General features: G+C 33.3%; 1 protein-coding gene across 5 annotated transcripts in view; it reads left to right on the forward strand.

Annotated features, from left to right (window-relative positions):
- Nucleotides 1–19,188, forward strand: part of AP3B1 (adaptor related protein complex 3 subunit beta 1) — a 248,717-nt gene that overhangs the window by 137,199 nt on the left and 92,330 nt on the right. For 4 of the 5 annotated variants that reach the window (XM_045796415.2, XM_045796418.2, XM_087862049.1 and 1 more), the window contains exons 16-19: nucleotides 6,472–6,658; nucleotides 7,637–7,770; nucleotides 12,615–12,723; nucleotides 15,619–15,778. In XM_045796415.2, coding sequence (XP_045652371.1) covers nucleotides 6,472–6,658; nucleotides 7,637–7,770; nucleotides 12,615–12,723; nucleotides 15,619–15,778 — 590 coding nt within the window. The remainder of the gene's footprint in view (nucleotides 1–6,471; nucleotides 6,659–7,636; nucleotides 7,771–12,614; nucleotides 12,724–15,618; nucleotides 15,779–19,188) is intronic. The other variant, XM_045796416.2, reaches the window with a different exon arrangement.

Raw genomic sequence — 19,188 nt, forward strand, 5'->3', positions numbered from 1 at the left:
AAATAAAATCTTAAAAGAAAGAAAAAAAGAATACTCATTGTACAAGGAGAATAATTTCACTGTTACACTGGGGAGAAGCTGAAGGACTTTGAAATCAGTTGAAGTTGCTGAAGCTCTACAGCTCTTAAGGCATAGTGTCAAGGTTGAGCATGACTTCCTTGAAAGGTCTGAGGTCTGAGAGAGAAAACTAGGAGTTGATTAAACTGGTTAATAGTGGTTAAAAATTAATGAATAATGGGTGCATTTATTTTTAAACTTCCTGTAATCTTTTAAATGTAGTGATAAGTAATATATGTTAGTGTGTTGGTTAGCTCATGTTTTTCTTTTAATTATGAAATAATGCAAACCTATAGAAAAGTACAAAATAGTATGAATACATATATATCTACCATTAAGATTAAGTTAGCTTTTTTGCCATAGTTGTTATTTTTTAAGGGAGTGTAACAAGTTCCTGTTCATACCTTATTTTCCTCCCCATTGGTAGCTGCTGTCATACTGGTGATGTGCTTCAGTCATGTGTGGTTTTCCGTGTTTATTACATAAGTAGATATCTGTACACTATTTTACTGGTTTGTGGGTTTTGAAATTTTGCTTCCATACTCTTGTAAGCTACTTTTTTCACTTAATGCCATGTTTTTAAAATATTGATATGTATAAATAGAATTCATTTATTTTAAGTAATAGTCTCCTTTTCCGTGAGACAGGTTTCTACTTTTCTACTATTAGAAAAGAGTGTGATTCACTGAATATCCTTAATATTTGTATTTTCTTTTATTACTTTTTGGACTTTTTGGTTCTTAGTAAGAAATTTTAGAAATCACAGTTATATTTTGGGGATCCTTCCTGAAGTTATAAACAAATTCCCTCTTAGGGTGTCTGAGTGGCCTTTCAGTTGAGCATCCAATTCTTGGTTTTAGCTCAGATCATGATCTCAGGGTCCTGGGATTGAGCCCTGCTTTGGGCTCTGCGCTTGGCATGACGTCTGCTTGAGATTCTCTCTCCTTCTCCATCTGCCTCTCCCCCTATCTCACACTCTAAATAAATAAATAAATAAATAAATAAATAAATAAATAAATAAATAAATAAATAAAATATTCAAAAAAACCCCAAAACACCCACAAATTCTCTCTTGCCCTGTGATTCTTTGGAGAAATCTGTCTCTGCCCCCAGCATGACTTAATATGACAGCAAAAGGGGCTCAAGCTCTATGTAGTGACATCACTACCCTTTCTTGGATATATTTTCTTGGCATTAAAAAACTCAAGCAAGTATAGCATATAAAGAAAGAATTTAAAACTTTTCAAGTTGACAAAAATACGTATACTGTTTAAATTCAGGAAATTTCATCCAAGTCACATAAAGAATCCTGGTTAGTCATGAAATGATAAAATTGATTACATGGAATACTGGTACTGCTTAGATTTCCCTCGGTGTAGGTTAAGAATTCTATGTAGCTTTTTTTCATTTACCAAACCATTTGCCAATATCCTCCTTTTTCAAAATAACAGCTGTGTAGAACCAATATTAATCTTCACTGTGCTAAATGCTAAATTATGTGTACTTTTTTATTTTCCTTAAAGAGAATATCTCAGCTGATTTTAGGACTGTATTTTAAGATACCTTTTTTATTATTTTGTGCTGACTTAATAAATATTTGAAGAAAGCTGTTGTTTGAGCAAGTATTTACCAGTTTATTACTTGTCAGAGTGTTTAGGTAGAAATATGTTGGCCGTATTTGGGGAAGTTTTTTTAAATAATGAATTTTAAAATTTTTATGTAGCATTCCCCAAAATTCATTTTCCTATGTTCCAGTGACTTAGAGTCAAGTCTGAAAGGAATGTAATTGCTGTAGTGTCTGGGTAGCATTAGCTGTTAGTTGATACCAGTTACAATCCCTTAAATCTAAGCAGAAAAAAATAATCTGAAAACAAAATTTAACAAATAGTTATATAAGATATTAATGTTTCTGTTATTGAGATACACTGTATTATTCTCTTTGTTTTTCTTTTATAATTTTATGAGTAAACCCTATTTAAAAGTACAATTTAAAGTCCCGTCTGGTTTTGGATTGAGTCTGGTTATATTAAAATGCCCGTGATTATTTACTTGACCGTTGTTTATTTTCTTTGTCACTGTTGCCCAGGACAGACTTAATATATGTCTGTTGTCTCTGTGTCCCATCCAGTTTGGGATTTGCCCGAAAGTTTTCATTTTTGTCATTAATAGCTGTGTTAAAATAGGACAGAGAAAGTTTGTAGACCTCCATATTGGACTTGTAACCTCTGCTCTGATTTTGTCTAGTGACATGGAAGCATAAGTGCAATGAACAGAGATTTCATTTTAATATGTAAGACATTTAAATCAGAAAGCCTTTTTTTCCCAAACTTTTTGAGATGTAACGTAAGTAATTTCTCTTTTAGAGCAGCATGCAGAATGTGTGCTGATAAAATGAAGTGTGCCTTGACAGGGCAAGTAGAAAAAAACTAAATAAATCCTTCCTTTTTTCAATGGTGGTGAGATAAGTGTTGAAGTGTTTCATCTGCTAGCAACTTGTGCCAGCAGGTTGTGCTATGGCCTGTGTGAAGCATGAAGCTTCCAAGTTTCCAGTGGATGGAGTCAAAGGAAGACATGGGAAGTTGGGGTTGGTTATAGATGAAATATGCGTAGGAGACAGTCCTGCCGTAGATCATTAGAGAGTGGTCAGAACACTCATTTCAGTTATTTTGTCATTTATTGTGCAGTGTAAATCTAAAGCCTACTTATATTATTATTTGGTAGTTCTTCCTTTATCTTGTTATAAACCCAGCAGCAATCAGTTCTTAAAAATGGAAGTGTACACTTAATGATATACTGAATTTCTTTCTCAGTACTTAATATGCACAAAATGTTCATCAGTATTTACCATCTACTATGAGAGTTGCAGTGTTATCACTAACCACACAACCACCAAAAGATAAAATGTATCTGCTAAAAAAGGCATCAGCATCTATTTTAAAAGCCTAAGAGTTATTTTGAGAAGATTGTGTCTCAGGATCACAATTAAAATATACAGGTACAGAAGATGTTTATGTATCTCTCTGTGATACAAGATCTTATGTAGATAACTTTTTAAAAATTAATTTTCTTCACTTTATATTCTAAGTTCTCTTTTGCACATATGAGAAATGAAGCAGTAACTGTTAATGTATTGGCTCCATTAGCAGAAAAAGGACCTAAACAATGCTAGTTTTCAAATAGAAAATCAATTAATTCCAATAATAGGCTGACTTTTTTCACTCAAAGCTTTTGTATGTTTGTTCTGTCAGTGCTATAAATGGCATCAAAGCAAAGCTTTTGGAAGTTTATTCTGTCAAAAGTGCTGTAAATGCTCTTGTGAATTTAAAAGGTCAACATGGAAGATAAAATTACTTGGTTTTGCTAAAAATGTTATCATGATAGAATCAATTTCTTATTAAATTAAGAAAGCTATGGAAGGGAAGCATTTTGAGAATTGGTTGTGGTGCATGCAAAACCATCTCTGTTCTCTCTACTGAAATAAAACTGTAATGGTCAGATATACTGATACTTGATACATATATATTTTAATTGAACTACAGAATTCTTGTCATGAAGCTAATACTGAAAAAACGTACTTAAGCATGACAGCATGCACTGTTGTACATATTTTTTTTTTTGCTGCATGTTACCAAACGGATCCTAGAAACATGATTTTGTGAAAAACTGCTTTGTAAATTAACCTAAGTGTCCTAGGTTGGCTTTTTTTTTTTTTTTTTTTCTTAACCAGGGGAAGGGATGGGAGTAAGCAAAACTTCTGTTAGATAGAACTGATTCAGAATTAGTTGGAAATCTTTAAAGTGTTTAACAAATTGAGTGCCAAAAACCTTCGATATTTGAAAATTTTAGCAAATGGCATTTCATGGAAACAAATCTTGCAAGCAGGGAGTTATTGAAATTTATCCCTTCAAGTCATGTGTTAGGACCTTAAGATTTATTTTAGAAGTTCTGTCATTTGCAGTATCTCAACTAATATGAAGACTTTTGTGATGGAGTTCCTATTTTGTATTGGAGTGAAATGAAATTGAGAAGGTAATTGATTTTGCATTTTGTAAATTCGGTGAAATATTTTAAAAAGTATAAAGAAAGAATGACTTAAAAATTTTGTCTCATAAAAATAATTATCAAAAAAAAGATTGGAGGGGTAGAAGTTAAGTATCTGGGCTTGATATTTTTACAGATTTCAGCATGAAAGAAAGCATGACGAGAATACCTTTCTATCAACAGAATTTTCTTTATGCTTACTAGATTGTTTAATACTGTAAAAGAGGGTGTTTTCTTCATTAAAAATATTACGGTCTATAGAAAAGAATAAGTTGAAAGTGTCAACAATTTCATAATTATTGATCATAAAATTCAATTTTGAAGAAGATCGTAGACTGTCTTATTTTTTTTTAAGTTCAAGATAAGACCATATAAAAATATGTCCTTCAGAGAAATATCAATGACTTAGTATGAGAGGTAGATAGTCCTAAGAAACTGATTAAAGTGTATGAATATAAGGTGAATAATTATTTGCTTATGTTTTTAATACCATCATACATAGGTAGGTTTTTGTCTCTTAGAAAGAATTTTTGTTTTGAAAATGGATGTTTAATAGAACTGTTTTTATAAGCCCACCAAAACAATCAAACAAGTTTTGCAGTCAATAAATGCATACTTTAAAAATTACAAAATTTTAATTGCTTAAAATTCCCTGACTCTTGATAGTGTTTGTTAATATATTGGAATAGTTTAATTTCCTAAAAATTGATATTGGGGATCAAAAATAGAAGCAAATATATCACTCCACTAGCTCAAAAAAAAAAAAAATCATTCAGTCACTGTATTGTACACCAGAAACTAATATAACACTGTATGTTAACTATACTGGAATTAAAATTTTTAGGAAATCATCGTGATGAACAGACTTACTTTATTTCTCTGATTTATTTTAATTGCATCTTCTAAATCGTCACACTCAGATGGACTTCAGAGTTACCCTGGTTGTAATTTCTCACTGTGCATTTGAGAAAACTGATGGATATCAGTATATTTCCCAGGGTCTCAGAAAGCTAATAACCTAGTCCAGGACACCACACTTTGTTTTGAGCTGCAGTCCTCATTTGGTGAATATTTTGCTAATTGTCTTTAGAAATGAATCATAGAATTTTTCTTATCTGTCGTTGAACCAACATTGTCTGGTAATTAGCGAATAGCAATTATTGGTAACCAAATTCAGAATAGCTCTATTAACATTTTTCCCTTGTATTTTTTATAGTTCTACTTTATTGGAACTAGGTTAATGCTTTTTAAATACATTGTTACTGCAAGAAGGTTGCTTTCTCTCCAAATCAATTTTCCTAACCAATTACACACTATTTGTGTACTTTGACTTAATGTTCTAGAATTGTCTTGAGCTGTGCCTGACTTGATTGATTTTATTTTGTGTCCATTTCTAATGTCTATAAAATGTTCTAATGTAGATGTTTATTTTTTCTGTGTATTATGAATCCTATTTAATTTATAGCTACAATTGTATTTGTGTAACCTAAATTAAAACTATGCTTTGTCAGTAAAATAACTGGAGTTTAAAATACAAACCTATTTTGATAACATTTCGGTTTTGGTTTAATTACTATTAAAATTATCTCAATATATGTTAATGTAGTACATTCAAAAATTGACTTTGGAAATCTTATTACAGTGTAAAAGCTACTATAATAAGTTGCTGCCTTACATAAATAAATAAATGACCAATATTACTAGAGGCTATAAGCAGCATGGGAAAAAAATGGAAGGAGTCTTTTATCCTAGTTTTTAGAGGGCATCAGCAGCTTGCTTTTATGAAAAAGTAACAGCTAAATGCACTGCAAATAATTTGCAGTAATCCAGTTCAGTGATTCATGTGTCTGCTTTAATGGGTCATAATTCAGGGTAAAGTAACTGAGTGCAGTCAGAGTGCAGACACTGCTTATGCCAGGGACAGTATCTCTTCATAAAACACACCTCAGGAGAAGCAGTTTGCCAGCCCCCTAATACTCTCTGATGTTTTGATGTCCTGCATATTTTTCCGATTAAGTTTTGAGTGCCATGTTTTTAGTTGTATTTCCACATTCATTATTCTCACGTAGACCCTTCAGCGGGTTTGCCATATATGATTATTTTTTTAATGATGCCTTTCTTTCCACTTCAGCAGTTTAATAATCTAGCACATGGCTGCTTCTCAGTACTCAGCATTCACCTCCCCAATACTGAAGAGGACATGTGCTTTGGCTTCAAAATTCCATTTGCAGCGTTAGAAATGCATATTCCCTACGGAACAACATTTGTTTGACATAACCATTCATTTTTATTACCTCTTTAAATATGTTTATCCAGAGTTATCAATAATCATAAATAACTGTATTCTCATCTTGTTCTGTTTTTTTCCAACAGACAAAATTGCTTACCCAGTACATATTAAATCTCGGCAAGTATGATCAAAACTACGACATCAGAGACCGTACAAGATTTATTAGGCAGCTTATTGTTCCGAATGAGAAGAGTGGAGCTTTAAGTAAATATGCCAAAAAAATATTCCTAGCACAAAAACCTGCACCACTGCTTGAATCTCCTTTTAAAGGTATTATCAGAATATAACTGCAAAATATATTACCTAAAAAATTATGACAATATGCCCCATTTCTAATACATTTCAAATGTATCTGTTAAAAAATGTAAATGATTAACCTATATAAATGTATAAAACAGGATGCTTTCTACGCACTTATCTGTTCTCCAGAGCAACCTTTATATTAAAGTTTATATTTTATATACCTTATTTACCTAAATAATTTCATTCTTTTGATTTTATTTTTATTCTTACTAAACAGTTTAGCTGAATAATAGATTAAAGCTGTGTTGTTCTAATTGACATTGACTTCATTGCTATTTTAAATAGATAGCTTTATTTAATAAGGAATCTAATTTTTACCTTAATAGTGAGTTGTTACTAATTAAATATTCTGTGTTACTATTAAATATTCTATACTAGCAAAACTTTTTTAGGAAGAATTATTTCATAAAAATATCCCTTTATATTTAAGTTTGTCTTTCAAAGATGGAAGTTGACTTATTTTTCCCAGATTTTTAGAAAGAATAATTATTTTATCAATTTAAGAAGTAGCCATTAAAATTAGAATCAAACAATTATATAGCTTGGTTTTCATATTGTTTCTTATTTAATTGTTGGTGATAAAAAGCAGTTCAGTTTTGTAGAAAAACTATTAAAATTCTGGATGTGTTTGTGCTAAGACATGTATATGGATTGTTTAACTGTGCTGTCATTCTTAATATTCACAGTAAAGTAATTTTTAGAGAAGCTACATTTCAGAGCAACACCTCTAAACACACTGACTGATTAGCTTTTTTATTGACCATTATGGGAGAGATTATTGTAATCTATGGACTGAAATCAGTTTTTTGACCTATGAAGAGCTTCCTAGTTTATATTTATTCCTTGACATTTGAGCTAATATGCCAATTACCTTGAGCTCTGATTAGGATTGTTCTCTGTTATATACAGCTCATATTGTTTATTTTATATTTTCCTCTATTTTAGTAGATAGGGATCATTTCCAGCTTGGCACTTTATCTCATACTCTCAACACTAAAGCTACTGGGTACCTGGAATTATCTAATTGGCCAGAGGTGGCGCCGGACCCATCAGTTCGAAACGTAGAAGTAATAGAGTTGGTAAGTTGACCTTTCTGAAATTAATTTTGTCAAGCAGTGGGAGATTCTAGAATAACTGTTGTTTTATATAAAAGCTTTTTTGGGGGTTGAAAATAGAAAATTGTTCTGATATTTCTAATGTAATGTGTTAGCTATATCTCTCTGTTATGGGAACTGAATATTGTAGTATTCCTATGTCATTGTACATGTACTGTTCCTTTTCTTCAAGGAAATAGAGAATTGAATTCTCTGCATCAGTGCCACCCACATTTTTGGTATTGCAGTTTTAGCTGTGTAGATTCAATTTCTAAGGTATTTAGTGTCATTGGATTAAGCTTTTTCTACTTTGTTTAGAGATTCATAAGCTTCCTGTCAATATTTTTCTAAATAATTTTTGCTGTTCTCTTCCAGAAAAACCATACAAAGTGTTCTTCTGGATTTTCTGATGAACCTGTTTTAAGTGAAGTCTAAACATAAATAGGTGCATTGTGTACAAAAAATGTCCTTAGACAAGGTCATAACTAAAATGAATAATATGTTGCTTTCACATTTAAAAAATAAAAAAGCTCTCTAAATAAATACTCTTTTCCTAGATCTTTAAAAAAAATGCTGGCTACTAAAATAAAAGAATTAATGTTCTTTTCTAATATTTTTCTTTTTTATATGAACAAGAAAAGTAAAGAGAAGGGTCTTCTCATTGTCTTTAGAAATTGATTATGTGAAATATATCCAAAACTTTTAAAAGAAGAATTAATTAAAAAAAGAACAATTAGGAATAACATTCTGGGTGTTTTTCTGATAGAAAAGATGTATTGAACCAGAATTCAGATAACCAGAGTTCTTTACCATTAACTCCTCTGGCATAGTCAGTTAACCTCCTTCCCAATTAAATTTTCCAATAAAATGGAAGGAAATCTTTATTACTTTAAATAGAAGAGTTTCTATAATGGGCCTAGTCATGTAATTTGGTCCTTTTGAGAAATATGTTTCTCTTAACTACTCAAACTTATCCTGGCTTTGAAGCATGGCCAGAAACAATAATAACTCTTATTGGCTCCATTTAGCAAACCCTGGTAGTGTACTTTGATTATGTTTTACACACATTATCTCATAATAATTATAAATGATGGTTATTGTTATTCCCATTTTACAGATGAGGAAACCAGGGTTCAGAGAACTTAAGTTGCCCAAGCTCATATAGTTAGTAAGTGATGGAACTGGGATTCCAGCCCAGTTCAGAGTCCATTGTTCATGCTGTTACTTATTGCATTTTATTATGTAACATAATAAGAGAGGAGAGGAAGCTTGAGTTTATTTGCAGATCTGTGCTATTCTTAGTGCTTAGCACTGTCATTTTTATGTTGTGACTATTTCTATTTGGAGGTGATTTAAAGATATGTAAAATTTATTAAAGCTAATTTTATGTCCATTCCTCCTTGACACTAAGTTTGTTGATTTTCACTCACATCCACATCCTCTTAAGTACTCTTCAAAGATTGGCTTATTTATGCAACTTTGTGTCAGATGCTGGAATACAAAGAAATGTTCTTTGTTATGATTCTTTCCCTAGATTTAATCTCTCTCCTAATTTCTTACTATGCCTGCCCATTGTTTTTATGGTCCTGTCCTTTTCCATTATTGGGTACATATGTTTTGCACACATAAAAACATCCTTTTATCCTCCCCTCACTTCTACCCTATCCTTCCTCCTAGCTGCCCCACTCCACCAAAAAAAATAAAATAAAAATAGTTTATCTTCCCAGAAATTGATAGCAATGCTGTGCAATTTAATTTGGTTTCAGCAGTATCCTTGTATTGGCTGATGGATTGGTTGGCTGGCTGGCTTCTTCCATTGTCTTGTGCTCTTCTAAGCATAACTACCTTATAGGGATAATACTTAAATAACGTATTTTCTTATGTTCATTTCACCTATCCAGTTCAACAGAGACAAATTGATTTCTTTTTCATTTTGCTGACTGCATTCTAGAAATTAATAATTGGTAACTTATTATGGGGAATAATGAAAACTTATGGAACCTAGTTGAGAAAACTGTCACTATCCATTGATACTATACAAAAACAGTGTTAATCTACTGGTCTTTAGACATTTTGGCTTAAAATTATACTGTAAGAGATAGAATTAAGTATAAAAATAATATACATAGTTTTAATATCAAACGCAGCTGCAACAGTGCAGACAGTAGTGTTCCTTATATAGTCTTTCTTGCCTCTCACTCTACCACGCCTTCTGCAAAATCACATCAGTATATTTCGTGCACATAATACACTGTGTTATCCTAGTTTTACCATAATGTGATCTTACAGGGTTGCATCTCATTATTATGAAATATGATCGTAGTTAAGAAAAATGCCTAGGTTTAGGTAATCTGATAGGGAACCTAGTTAGACTGACAGTAGAGGTCACTTAGGATTGTACACTACCATTTCCAGGATATTGTATTTAACATATATTTATATTATGATACCAATAAGTTTTGAAGATCCTTTAGAATTTTTTTTGCCTAGTTCTAGAAAATCCTGCCCCCTTAGAGAAAGACTGTCTTTTGCGTATGAAATGTATTTTGCTTTATAAACACAACTACTTTTGATGTTTTATTCCTCCTAGGAACTTTCAAATTAGTCCTTCACTATTCTCTTCTTCTTCTATTTCTCTGTTATTTCTTTTGCTTAGAATGATAGAACTATCATAGTCATAAAGGACCATAAAAAAGTTAAAATGTTTTTATTGTTTAAAACCTAAAACTCAATGAATAAAGAGTTCATGGCCATGTCAAGATAATTTGCCCCTTTGAGCATAGAAGCCTAATTTTCCTTATTTGTTGATTTGATCTTACCCTGAAAGCCATCTATTTAAGTCATATTTTTTTCTTTACATACAGTGATCTGGCACACTTTTTTTACCAGGCTTCAGAAAAATGTGTTTGTTTTAAGGATTTAAAAAAAAATATGAACTGCAATGTTTACTAAATATAGGAGAACTTTGTTTATAGAACAGTATCTTTATTCATATTCAGAGGACAGAGCATTTTAAATATATATATAAAGGAAACAGTACTGCTGACCTTATGTATCTTATTCAAATATATTCAAGGAATTTTTACTCATTTTTCTATTATTGTCCATATAGTAATTTTCCAAGTTATTGAAGCTTGTCTTTTTAAGCCACATACCTTAAGCCCTGCAGCCTTCTAGATCAGGGCTTTACAACCCTAGCTGCATATTATAATCACATGGCTATCTTTAAAACAAATCTATGTGAGACTAGCAGCAAACCATTTAAATCAGAATCTTAGGAGGTAAATCCCAGGTGTCAGCTTTTCAGTATATATATTTTTTGTTTGTATTAGTATTTTTAAAAATATTCTCAGGTGATTCTAATGTGCATCCGCTTTTGAGAAGCATTCTTAAACCTCTTTCATATACTCTAGCAGACGGGCACATAGTAGAAACTCAGTTGAAAGTTTGATAAATAAATGAGTCTTAACCATTTTTGACCTCTTAAAAAATATAGATTTCCCTACCCTTTAACAGAGAGTATATGAAAGATGATATCATTTTTTCTTGATAAATTAAGGTCACAATTATGAAAACAGTTTATTTTACTTTAATACACTGTATTAAAGTCTTTAAGGAGCTGTTCACACAAGTAATCATTATTGTTCCAGACACTTTTGAACTATATCAGTGTACAAAGTATTCTGCTCTCCAGAAGCTGATGTTCTAGCAGGGATAGACTGACAATAAAAATAAATACGTAAATTATATAATATTTTGGAAAGTAGTAATTGCTGTGATGACATACATACATACATACATACATACATAAGAATAGAGCAAAGTAAGATCAGAAATGCCAGGTATAGGAGGTTGGAATTTTAAAAAGGGTGGTCCTCTCTGAGGTGACTTTTGTGCAGAGACTTGAAGAAAGTGAGGGAGTGAGCAATGCAGTTATCTGAGGGAGAGCATTGAAAGGGCAGTCAGCTGGGGAAAGGCCCTGCAGGGGAGCATGCCTGAGGTGTGTGAAGGAACATTTAGGAGGGGCTTGTGCAGAGTGGGCCAGAGGGAGAGCAGCAGCAGGAGGTCTGAAAGGCAGGGGGATGAGGCCTGGTCTGGTAGGGTGAGCATATTATTGTAAGGACTGGCTTTTTCTGAGTGAAATGGGGAGCTATGGTGAGCTTTCAAACCCAAGAGAGGCTTGATCAGACTTTCAGTTTTAATTCAGTCATTTTAGCTGCTGTGTTGAGCAAACTTGGAGTTGGGGAATGGGGGTTATGAGTAGCAGCAAAATAAGCAGTTGCAGTAATCTGAGAGAGATGGCTCTGACCAAGGTGGCTAAAAGCTTTTTTTGTGGATTAGATGTTTAGAATATGAAGGAGAGAGAGAAGTCAAAGATTACTGCAGGTTTTGGGCCCTTGAAATGGTAAGGGTTGATTGCCTACACTTTTTTCAGGGTTTTGTTTTGTTTTAACCTCAGTATTTAGCTATGATCTTGCATTTCTTGTTGCTGTTATTGTGTCTGCTGCTAACTGCCTTCACCTCGTCTAGAGCACATTATTTTAGTTCAAATCTGCAGACCAGCAATACAAAAATGTTTAAAACTATATGTAAAATAAGGTTGTTGATTTAACAGAATGTGCTTGGAGGTGAGACTTGAGTTCCTCTGTTTAGGAGTAAAGGGGAATCAGCCTTAATGCCAGGTCTTCTAACAGTGCCTTCTCTTTTGAGACCTGCAGATTTCTTCTGGATTCACACTGTATTCTGAATGATTGTTTGCCAGAAAATTGAATCTCTTAATGAGAATTTATTTGTATTTACAGTTTTCCTTTTTTTTTTTTTTTAAACAGGCAAAAGAATGGACTCCAGCAGGAAAAGCAAAGAAAGAGAATCCTGCTAAGAAATTTTATTCTGAATCTGAGGAGGAAGAGGACTCTTCTGATAGCAGCAGTGACAGTGGTGAGGTTTATAATTCATTGAAAAAACTTTGTTCACTACAGCTTATATGCTATGCCTCCAACAACACAGTAAGGCCTAGTACATAATATTCAACAAGTGGGTTTAGACTATTATGATAATCCCTTTCATTTACATATCATTGTATAATTTTCGTAGTAATTTCTAATCCTTTCTCATTTGACTTTGCCTCTAAGAAATTAGAGTTGAAACAGAAACTCATGCTTTTCTGAATTCTAACCCACACTGCCTGTTATAGTCATAGCATATTGAAAAACATGATTTTATATTTGATAAGCCTTTAGTGGGACCTTTAAAAGTAACTCTCCTCTGTAAAAATGTAAAGTTTATTTTAAACATTGAACAATCTGTTCTTTATCCATTGTATACTTTTATTTCTGCATGAACCTGTGTAAAGCTAAAATTAATAAATCTCGTGTATTATAAAGAATCAAAGAGCTAAAACAATTAGAACAACTGTATACAATGAAAAGAATGCTAGATAGGAAGGATTTAGAAGTGCTGCATTTTAGCTATGCCAACTGAATAAGGTACTTACCTTTCTGTGTGTTAAATGAAGAGGTAAAGTTAGATGCTTTTAAGGCTCTTCAGATCTAAAATTCTGTGAAAAATTTGCATAATGAAAAATATATTGGAGTTACTTTCCGACACTCTTAACAGTTAACCTAAGAGACCTGTCTGACCCAAGATCAAATGACACCTTTTTCTTCTATAACCTTTTTTCCTCGGAGAAACCAAAGCTCTTCACTATTACTTGCTCATGCATTACCTTACTCTAGGGTAATGCATTCACTTTTTCCTCAGTTTCCCCTCTCAAAATCTTTGTTTCCTGTATCTGATAAATTAATCTGTGATGCATCACATTCTGAAATGATAAGTTGAAAATGGAGAATATAGTTTAGTGTAGAATGTTAATACTAAAAAATAGGAGATTTCAGGAATGATGTAGATAGTTGAGAAAGATCTGTTGTATAGTTAAAAGTGTACCATGTGGATATTTGTCTACATCCCCTTTATTCATAAGCTCATGTCTGTTCATAGGCTAACTTTTTTAAATACATATTTGAAATATTCTATTAATACTTTTCGTGGGTTGATCTGAGCATTCTGCAGAAGTTCCACTCTAGGTATTTGAGGAAAAAACTAACTTTTCTTGTTAGAAATTATGAGATTATTTTCCCAGCAAGTCTTCTAGAGGATAAACAAATTTCCTCAAGGATTTTTACTTTCATATAAAATTAATGCTGAATAAAAACTTACTTAAAAAAAAAAAAAAGGTTGGAGGAGGGATTTTACTAACTTGAAAATTTAAGTAGTCGTTCCTGAAGTGAACTGGACTCATGTTGAACTCCCATGTAATTAACATGAGAGAGTAGCTTAGATGCTATAATTTTTTTTCTTATTTATGGGATAAGTCACTTATCTGAGTTAATATATACATGTGCACAACTTTCATATCACACCAAATTTAAAACATCCTATTGAGCAGTTCTATAAAATTTGGATAAGGTAAGTTTCACCCTTTGTAGAAGCTGATGGTAATGAATGCCTTACCATGTGGCAGGCACTGTGGCATCCTAATCACTTGATGTGTTTCAGATCCTTTCATCTTCACAATAGCTCGGTAAAGTAGCTAGTATTATTATCATCATTGCTGGAAAAGAAATGAAGACCCAGAGAGATTGAATAACTTTCTCAGTCTTACAGCTCCTAAGTGACAGAGCTAGGATTTGAACCCAGACATTCCTATTTGAAAGTCCATGCTTCTAACCACTACATGCTATTCCAAAAGAATATAGGTAATCCTAGCTTTTCACTGTGTGACACATAAATCAATCCTCATAGAATAGATATAATTTCCCTATTATAATATGTGCCTGGCTAATGGTACTTCATAAGATAGATAACAGATGGGGGCAACAGTTTGTTCTCTTATTTAGGTTAGTGCTTTGCACCTATAATCATTTCAAATAGTGAAAAATTATTCTTCATGTTTAAAATACACATAAAATAAACCATATGCATCACTTCTGGGAAGAGTCCTAGTATACCATAATTTATACATAAAACATTTAAATGTATAGCTCCATGGTATAATTTTATGATCTCTTTGACCTGTGGAAAGCTCCTACACTAGCTAAAATAAGTAATTAACTTTTTAATTAATAATTTTGCTTTTTGCTTTTGAATTGAGAAACTTTTTACAGATGATTCAAATGGCTCATTCCCCTCTCAAAATTATACCTAAGAAGATTCAACTCTTGCCTTCTCTCAGTAAAATTTCTCAGTATCAGTAGAAGATTTAAAAATTATTTCTTGGGGCCCGTGGGTGGCTCAGTCATTAAGCGTCTGCCTTCGTCCCGGGCCGTGATCCCAGGGTTCTGGGATCGAGCCCCACGTCAGGCTCTCTGCTCCACTGGGAGCCTGCTTATTCCTCTCCCACTCCCCCTGCTTGTGTTCCTTCTCTCGCTGGCTGTCAAATAAATAAATAAAATCTTTTTAAAAAAATTATTTCTTCGTCCTTATATCATTCCTTAAAAAAAAAAGTTTTTTTGCCATAACTAGATACTTAAGGGTTTGAAAAGCAGGATTCTCTCAAATTTAGTTTATGTGGTTCATCTTTTCTTTGCTTTACCCTACTCACTATCAGAGTGCATTCTCTGTCTTTCGGAGCTCCCCACACACACACTGCTGCAGGAATGCAAAGGTGGGGGGACTGAATGACAGGAATGTGGAAATGGAGTGTTGAACAAGTGGGGTCCAGTAAGCTAAAATTCAACATCTGGTTTCATTTCTGATGAATATTGACAGTTACTTGGGTCCTTATGTCTAATTAAATGGCTTTAAATCAAGGAGCATCTGGTTATATTTTTTCAGAGAGTGAATCTGGAAGTGCAAGTGGAGAACAAGACGAGGGAGACAGTAGTGATGACAGCAGTGAGGAGTCCTCCAGTGAGCATGGGAGTGATAGTGAAAGTGCGTCAGAAGTAGGAGACAAAAGAACAGCCAAGAGGAACTCCAAAAGCAAAGGGAAAAGGTAATATTTTATCAGAATATCCTTCAAAAAATATTCTGTGCTATTTTCCCCCCGGATGCCATTTCCCTTTAATTCATAAGGTGAATGAGAAAAGAAGTGGATTTTTTCCCAGATACTGAATCTTGTAAAATTAATTAGAATACTAGTTCACATTATTCTACTACTTATTATACTTAGTTTTCATTTTGAACTTGAACAAATCTTGGGGTTACATTTTGAAAATTGGTATAACCTTGGAAGACTGAGTTAAGTGATAAAGAAGTAGGTATGAAACACTTAATTACCTTCTGTAGCAATTTTGCTGAGGACTAAAATTAAATCCTTCAACACTTTGCCATTATGTAACTAAGACAATTGATTTTTCTAAATAATGTTATAGTAAAAAGATTATGATCCAAATATTAGAGTCAAGGGCTGTGAAGGAAGACGGTCATAAGATACTTAAGTGTTAGCTCTTTTTAAGATCTCCCATTATCAACATTATCGTGTATTAAAGTGTCATTAAAATTTTGAGTAATTGGGGCTAATACCTTGGATTGTATGAGTCTGTTTTCCCCACTGCTGTCAGCGAGTGGCCTCTGCAGACATGATGGCCCTTTCCCTGGGAGCCTGCCGCCCGCTCACTTGATGAGCTTGCAGCCCAGCTCAGTCGTGGCTGACAGCACTGATTGGGGCGCAGTACGCTCTCTGCTCCTTTTATTACAGACAGTAATTAAAGCAGCTCGCCCTGCCACTTCCATAACAAACACAGCATAATGCCCTAATTATGACTTTATTAATTTAAGTCAGGATTTAATGATTTTAAAAGTGATTTATATTGTTTTTCCTGTTCAGAACAAATGAAATCTGTAGGTTAAATTAATACAGGCTTTTCATCATTGCAAAGTTAAAAAGCTAGTTACCAGTAAATTCTTTTCATTAGATTAACATCTGAAACTCTAAGCAGTAAGGTAAACAGTAATTACCCATCAAAATTGAGTGCTGCATAACAAAATAACACTTTTACCTTTAAAATCTTATCTTAAAAGCTGTAAGTTAAATGTATGCAGAATCATTCACTTGTTGCAGCAAAGGATTTACTTGGTTTGTAATATCCTTTCCTTCGAGAGAAATTTTGTACTTCTGGTTTAATATCAGAATATCTATGATTACATAGTCTATAAAAAGTATCTTTTTTCCAGGAAGGGAAAATTTTTGTTCAGTCCACTCAGTATCTTTTCAAATAGCAAAGTCAATATGCTAAAATTTTTAATAGTGTATTTATATTAGCTTCATTGTGTGTTTTTTCCGTCAGAAATGGAGTTTTCTCTTTGCCTATGTTTTAATTTAAAAGAATTGTTTATTATACCAAAGGGAATCTCAGATACATTGAAAACCTTATATTTTTAAGTACATGTTTTAACCATTGAGTTGGAGATCATAAATTGCCATTCTTTGCTACGGGGAAAAAAACAACATATTTTTTAGTCATCGAATATAATTACATGTGCTCTGAGATGTTACCATGACTTCATTTTTAATAAACAGCAATCGTATTTCCTCCACAAAAATCAATTCTAGGAAATATCGATTCTTCCCTTGTCTCACCACTCTCTCTCACCCGGTGTTTTACTGCCTTTCTCCTAGAATTTTTTTGAACTTGGCTAGTGTGGCTATATGATAAGTTTTATTAAAACTTTTATTTTTAAGTAATCTCTACACCCAGCGTGGAACTTGAACTTAGAACCCTGAGATCAAGAGTTGTGTGCTCTTGCGACTGAGCCAGCCAGGTGCCGCTGTGTGATAATTTTTTAAAGCTAAGGTGCTTTAAGTTTATGTAAAACCACCGTTTAGTAGTCATAACTATGTATGATTAAATTTGAGTTTTACACTCAAGGTATTTTCATTTGAAGGAAGCTAGTATGGTGTAGTGCAGAAAACATGGTCTTAGAATAAGACAAACTGAGTTCAAATTCCAGTTCTGCCACTCCAGGCAATGTGTCCTTGAGCAAGTTACTTAGCTCTCCTGAACATTATAGGATAATGATAACACCCAGTAAGAGTATGTTAAAACATCTAAATTAGTAAATTGGTATGAAGTTTCTAAAACTGCCTGGCACAGGATTTTTTTTAAAAAATACACATACATGGAAAGAGAACTAGACCTTCAGTTTTGAGAAAATGTAGAAGACCATAATATATCTCTCTTTGAGAAAAGACCCTTGGGCTACCTCACGTGTTATTCCTTCTCCACGGAGAACTACCTCACTGCTCAAGACTATCCCTGCTTCTTGCCTTATTCCTATTTCTCAGCTTGTGTTTCTTCCTCTAGGAAGCATTCCCTGTCTTGGTTAACTTTGTTTAGATGCTCTCTCATGACATATTATACTTTATTACTTATTATTTACCATACATTTTTGTCATTGCGATCTTCTCTGTATTCCCCAATGCAGTGTAGACTCTATAAGGGAGACACAGAGATCATCTATATCTTATTAAACATTGTTATCCTTAGTACTAACATACCACCAACACATGGTGGGTAGTCAATTAATATTTATTAAATGAGTGAGTGGGTGAACAAATGAGTGAGTAGCATCAGCATTTAGGTTTGATCATTTGTTTTTTTTCAAGTTTTCTTGGTGTTTTTTTTTTTCAATTTTTATTTTTATTTTTTTAATTTAATTCAATTAACATATTGGTAGTTTCAAAGTTGGAGTCCAGTGATTCATCAGTCTTATACAATACCCAGTGCTCATTATATCACATACCCTCCTTAATGTCCATCACCCTTACCCCATCCCCCACCCACCTCCCCTCCAGCAACCTTTAGTTTGTTTCCTATGTTTAAGAGTCCTCTCTGGGGGTGCCTGGGTGGCACAGCAGTTGGGCGTCTGCCTTCGGCTCAGGGCGTGATCCCGGTGTTACGGGATCGAGCCCCACATCAGGCTCCTCCGCTGTGAGCCTGCTTCTTCCTCTCCCACTCCTCCTGCTTGTGTTCCCTCTCTCGCTGGCTGTCTCTATCTCTGTCAAATAAATAAATAAATAAATAATCTTAAAAAAAAAAAAAAAGTCCTCTCTGATTTCCGTCTTGTTTTATTTTTCACTCTCTTCCCCCCAATCCTCTGTTTTGTTTCTTAAATTCCACATATGACTAAAATCATATGATAATTGTCTTTCTCTGATTGACTTATTTTGCTGAGTATAATACCCTCTAGTTCTGTCTATGTTGTTGTAAATGACAAGATTTCATTTTTTGGTGGCTGAGTAGTATTCCATTGTATGTGTATTCCACATCTTTATCCATTCATCTGTCGATGGACAACTGGGCTCTCTCCATAGTTGGACTATTGTAGACCTCGCTGCTACAAACATTAGGGTGCAGGTGCCCCTTCAGATCACTGCATTTGTATCTTTGGGATAAATACTTA

This window comes from Ursus americanus, chromosome 5 (assembly GCF_024610735.1).
Source record: "Ursus americanus isolate L20-20 chromosome 5, mUrsAme1.1.p, whole genome shotgun sequence".
NCBI lineage: Eukaryota > Metazoa > Chordata > Mammalia > Carnivora > Ursidae > Ursus > Ursus americanus.